We start from the raw sequence: 6,000 nt of genomic DNA, 5'->3' as shown, positions 1-6,000 counted from the left end.
CCCTAGTTGTCCCATAAACATTTGAGTTGATACTACCTGTACAGGTTAAGCAAGGATTATCAGTAATGATCTAGGCCAAGTTCAGCTGTGCAGTAGTGCATGTTCCTCTTGTCTGCCATGCTGGTCAAGGCAATGCTGAACTTCCACTAGATTATTATGCCCCTGTCCTTGCCTAACCTGTACAGGTCCATGGATCATGGAGCAGGAACACTTAGGGTAGCTATAGTAGACGGGGGGGACGACGACAAACAAACTAAGGACAGAAGTGACACAGGTGTAAAAACTTCTACATTTGTTTTTTAATTGTCAGACTAAAACTGTCCCAGGTATTTACACTATACAAGCTAGATATGCATCAAGAATATAAAGGGTTTACATTTATATACATTATTTATATAAGCCACTTTATAAGCCCAAAATTCATATATAACTTGTTATTCACTCATAGTCCTTTAATTTCCTTAGAAATAAATTGCAAAGGTAAAACAAGAGCTATAACAACAGGTTAACTGGCTGGCATAGTTTGGTTTGGGTACAAGAGAAAGAGGCAAAATGTTGAGAATGTTGCCTCTGACATTATAATAGTGGTAGCAAAGCTCTAAAGTTGAAGAGCAAGGCCTCTCAGAGAGAAACATTTAGGTAGTAGCTAGATATATAGACACAATCCCAGACAGAAGAGGCCTAATCTCAGTCTATGGCAAGCTGTTCCCTCCTTGACTGGTCTTGACCAGTCATTCCTTTTTACCACAACTACTGCCTCAGCAAGACCAGGAGAAATATAGGGTTGAGTCAGATACATGCAATAACCTTTTAGCTGTTGATGAGTAAAAGAAACAGCTCAACAACATTCTATTGATTATAAATTAAAAATCAATTAATGTACACAAGAGAAAGCAACACCGGCTGCAGTGTTTTAGAATAAAATAAAAAAGGAACAATTGTCTTACATACATACGTAGGACTTGCCAAAATATATTAGTAACAATGTTATTACAATGCTATTTAGGTTTTTTGAGAGATACGATGTCACAGTGTTGAATGTTCCACTACACAATTGAGAAGCCTTAAGAAGGGGCATCGGGCTATCGAATCAGACTAAATCTAACAATCACAATTCACTTAATTGTCAAACTGTACTTGATCACAAGACCTCACTGTTAGAGACCAGATACGTTTTGGAAATAGAGCTCAAACATCAACGTATTATGGACTGAATATCACAGTACTTATGGTAAATTAATGAATTAATCAGCCAATCACCAGACAGACTGGACAGGTGACACATCAGCTTTCCTTCACTAAAAGTTCAACCACAAGATCAATCACAAAACAAGTGGAAAATAGATATTAAAATACAATAAAGAGTAGTTCAACAACATGGACGGACCGTATGTCACAACCAACACATAACTAAAACACGTTTCCTCCATATTTTGTCATGCCAAAAACAGTAAGCTTAACCATTCGTAGTAACTGAAAGGGTTCACTTGAACTGTACTGAATTTAAACAAGGGTTTACAAATTAATTGTAGAAATATAAGTGCGAGTGAAATATGAGCTATTCGTGTTAAAGAGGCAAGTTTAAGTTGTTGATCTTAAGTTAAAACACAATTGATCATAAAATCAGTCAATTCTGTATCTAGGATGTCAGTTGATCATCTAACTAACATGAATGCAAAAGGCTCTATGTGTTTTTTTCTCTTAATCAGCTCAGTGCCCTATAGCTCACCTCCTACACATTCAACTGTCACCTAAACCCTCCAATATGCAAAATCACCGAATATAGACTGCGCATACCATCTATAAGGTCTATCAAGATACCTGATCATATAGTTAAATACTTTGTTCTGAGGTCCATTAGCTCACTTGTGAAATTAAAAAACATGGATATAGCTAGTTAAATAAATATACATTACTGTTTCAACGAAAAGACTATGTGTGTGGTTGGTTGAACGCCACTCGTCCATTATCTGAGTGTACTGTATGTACCAGGGATACAGCAAGAGTTAAACACCATAATGCATCATGGGACATCAGCCTGCACTAAGCCCAACAACCACAAACCACATTCAACCTTAGCTTTGGCACATAGAACAGCTCAGGCTAAATGCACTCTTGTGCGAAAACATGGGAAAATATACTGTATCTTTGTGTGCTCGTGCCAATAGAATATTTGGAAAGGCCTACTACCCTTCGATGGTTAAGTTGAGTGCTACTGGCACAAAGTGATAGACAGGATACCAAGACAGCCACAGACTCTGTTTTACAGCACTCACCTAATCTATAGATGTAGCTATTTCTTCTATTGACAAAATGTCAGATTATCTCATACAAAGATGCCAAATGACATATAATGTATAGTCATGTGCTTTCCTTCCCTTCCTTTACATAGCGATTCAACCATATCTCCATCTGTGCTTCTTCTGTACAGTACTAGCTGCAGTTGACATGAATTAAGGCGTCGGAGGGAAAGAAACGGGCGGATGGAAAAGAGATAAATAAGGATGGGAGGATGGATGGATGAAGGGAGGGGGGAAAGGAAGGGAAGCCATCGTGAGTTTCTTCAGGATTCTCCATTATGGATTGACTTGGATGCACTATCCCACTCATAAATAATACATGTTATCATGATTTTAAAAAGACCATGTCTAGTGCTGATGATTCATATAAAAGCACTCCTCTGTGCGGGGCTACATACTGCGTTACAGTAGTACAGACTGTTTTGTCGGAGTCTCAAGAAGACTGAAATGCTCAGCATGGTTTTGCCCAGCAGGTTGATTCTGTCTCCCCCTCCCTACCCCAGTCATCTTTGTCCCTTAACCTTTAACCCTTACGCTACCACAGAGGGGATAGTGCATCAATTACATGAAACAGTTCTAAAAACACACACTCCTAGGCATCCCCTCAAAGCCCCTGCCAGCCCATTTCCGACCCCGGCCTGCACAGTGCAGAGGGCGGCCTCTAGTGGCCACCGCCAGAGTTGCTGCTCCCCGTTGTCCAATCAATGATGATGAAGCTCAAACTCATGATCATGAAGGCGACCCCCAGACCAGCGAAACAGGCGGCCTGGGAGGACAGAGGAAACACCATCATTAGAATGTATTTTAATGGGGTAACCATAACCATACAGTAACCATAAGGACACAATACTAATCATAAAGATCATATTACAATTATCGTGGAGAGGCTTGGAAAGATGCCATCACGATATGGTGATATAGCGTGTGGCTAGGGTGAGACAGGGGAGAGGATGAGATATGTGCTCACCAGTATCTTGGGGATGGAGTGCATGGGTTCCTGCTCCTTAGGCACAATGCGGATGTAGAAGATAGCAGGGAAGATGAAGATCAGACAGGGGGCAGATGTGGCACCTGGAGGAGGGAGAGGACGGAGGAAGAGGGGGGGATGAAGAGCAGGGCTACAGTTAACACTTCTAGGTTTAATCTGTGCAACTAACCGATAATGCCGAAGATTCCCAGGATGTTGGGGGCGAAGATGACCAACATGTTGATGAAGGAGAGTAGGATGACGGCGATGGCCACGTGGCGAAGCCAGTTAAACGACTTACTGGCGAAGAACATCTGATCCAGAGCCCTCCGCACCTGAGGGGATAGAGAGTGAGAGAGATGGAGAGGGGCAGAGAGCGAAGGAGGGCGAGAGAGATCCGGAGGGGGGAAGTCAGTAAAGGAATCCGTGAGCTACTCTCAGAAACAACAGGGGCCATTCCACTTCAAATGAGCACCTCAGTTCAACAAGCCACTACACCCATCATTTCAGATTAAGACATGAGGAATCCAAATGATTGGTCAAAAGCCACCTACTAACCCCCCTCAGACCCCACGCCAATCCCACCCCAACGGCTAGTATACAATATCAGTTCCCTGTCTTTTAGAGGAGGGAAGAGTGTATAGTGGAGGGGGGGGTGTAACTTACTGGGAAGAGCACAATGGGGACGGTCAGTGTGACAGCGGTGAGGACAGCCAATCGCACGCACAGGATCAGCGTGTCATAAGGGTCGATCCTGCTGTATGTGTGCAGCAGCTCTGTCTCAGTCTTACCTGTAAAGGTAACATCAGGGGGAACGTCAAGAGGTACAGTATTATACACTAAAACCCCCCAAACTAAGCCGTACTTGTGTTGACTGAGACATCGATGACTGCTGTTCCTCATTGAAACACATAATCCAACGTGTCACAAGGTATAACATAATAGTACAGTGTAGTGTGCAGTACTACATAATGACCCCAAGGGAGAGTTATGCTCCTATTTCCAATAGACTGAGGCCACTCGCTGCAAACAAGTGTTTGGGTAACAATAATTTATTATTGTAATTTCCATTCAACAAAACTGACATTGCAACTGTTCAATAGCATTCAATATGTTCATGAGGGCACAGGGGAGTATCCCAAAAGGATAAAATGTTTCTGTTCAATTATACGTTACTGCACACACAGTGTGGCATTTGTTTTGTATCTTATGCATGCTAGCTTGTTGCAAGTCAGATTTTATTTTTCAAAACACAATGTCTCTTTGGAACTCCACCCATGCAAAATACTTGATAGGTTTCCATCTAGATATTCGACCCACGTTAGAATACCTTCTGAGGAGAACCTCCCCGGGCTTTCGAACGTAACGTGAGAAGCCTGGGTCTCCGAGGCTCTAGCACACATAGTCATGAGTACGGGATATTTAAGGCAGAGGAAAGTTCATGGGTGGTGAAGTGAAAGTGCTCACCGTAAAAGGTCAGGTAGCCGAAGAGAGCAGCCAGGAAGTACATGGTGTACATCACAAGGATGGAGAGGTTGGAGACGTGCTGCATCCTCTTCTGAGTAGGGCTGGATAACACACACACACACACACTGGTTAACGTCACAGCCAGCACTGACAATCCAACGGCTCAGTTGGTGCTCGCAACAAGGTCTTTGCGGGTTTGAATCCCACATGAGCCGCATATACTATATACGTGTCATGCCATTCCATTCGCTCCATTCCAGACGTTATTACGAGCCGTCCTCCCCTCAGCAGCCTCCTGTGATACATGCGGGAGCCTATGAACAGAGGTTTCGTGCTGACACTAGGGAGGCACTGTGTGGAGACAGACGGAGCAGGGCAGGAAAGGGCAGGCATACTCACTTGCGGAGCTCAGTGTAGATAGGCAGAACCTCAGGATGACACACAAAGGCAAAGGCCAGGATGGGGATGGTGTACGCTGTCTGTAAAGGAAACGCACACAAACGCCCAGTGTTACCATAGACCACTGACCTACCTCAGAGGGACCGCTCATTTACTCATCTACTAGACTTACATGGCCTGCACCTTTGCAGTACATAGGTGAGCAAAGGCTGCGTTTCAAGTAGTACCAGCTATGGTCAAAAGTACTTTACAACACAGGGAATGGGGTGCCATTTGGGACACAGACAAAGGGAACGAGGGTAATGGTGAAACATTGGGCCTCGAGTCTGGTGTGCTGTACCTGAGAGTTCATGGTGAACATACGGGCACCGCAGTGGGAGTCATCCATCTCATGTACCAGACCATTATCATGGGTAGCGTGGTTGTCAGTGATGTTTAGGTGAATGTCGAGGTGAGACACTGTGTGATTGGCTGCCGAGAACTCCTCGAAGGGACAGGGGATCTGAAACTTCTTATAGATCACCTGCAGGGAGAGCGAGGAAGGGGAAGGCGAGAGAGGAGGATGATGAGAGAGGGAGAACGAGAGAGGTGGGATACACGTCAAGCAATGCCGCAACAGGTCTCAGAGATCAGTGTCATATGAAGAAACAGGAAGACTGGGATGAGAAAGATGGGGAAAGAAGGAGGGAAGGAGAGATGAAGGAGGGATGAGGAGGGAAGGAGAGGGAGTATCACAGAGCCCAGAAAAGCCATTTCACAGTAGATTAGAATGAGTCAGTCTAAAGACTTTGGTTGAGCTCTTTCCCTTTGATGTGTTTACTGCCATCAACACAAACCATTCCCATATATGAAATAACTATGAAAATA

The 6,000-nt window shown here is 43.9% G+C and overlaps 1 protein-coding gene across 4 annotated transcripts in view; it reads right to left on the bottom strand.

The window, feature by feature from the left end:
• Nucleotides 1–277: 277 nt before the first annotated feature.
• Nucleotides 278–6,000, bottom strand: part of LOC139535474 (sodium-coupled neutral amino acid transporter 3-like) — a 102,885-nt gene continuing 97,162 nt past the window's right edge. For all 4 annotated transcript variants that reach the window (XM_071334899.1, XM_071334901.1, XM_071334902.1 and 1 more), the window contains 7 exons: nucleotides 5,474–5,656; nucleotides 5,134–5,213; nucleotides 4,735–4,835; nucleotides 3,934–4,058; nucleotides 3,458–3,602; nucleotides 3,268–3,371; nucleotides 278–3,066 (listed from right to left, as the gene is read on the bottom strand). In XM_071334899.1, coding sequence (XP_071191000.1) covers nucleotides 2,962–3,066; nucleotides 3,268–3,371; nucleotides 3,458–3,602; nucleotides 3,934–4,058; nucleotides 4,735–4,835; nucleotides 5,134–5,213; nucleotides 5,474–5,656 — 843 coding nt within the window. In that variant the 3' untranslated portion in view covers nucleotides 278–2,961. The remainder of the gene's footprint in view (nucleotides 3,067–3,267; nucleotides 3,372–3,457; nucleotides 3,603–3,933; nucleotides 4,059–4,734; nucleotides 4,836–5,133; nucleotides 5,214–5,473; nucleotides 5,657–6,000) is intronic.

Source organism: Salvelinus alpinus, chromosome 12 (genome assembly GCF_045679555.1).
Source record: "Salvelinus alpinus chromosome 12, SLU_Salpinus.1, whole genome shotgun sequence".
NCBI classification, from domain to species: domain Eukaryota; kingdom Metazoa; phylum Chordata; class Actinopteri; order Salmoniformes; family Salmonidae; genus Salvelinus; species Salvelinus alpinus.
The sequence above is the reverse complement of the archived record's forward strand: the minus strand, read 5'-3'. Positions and strand labels throughout refer to the sequence as shown.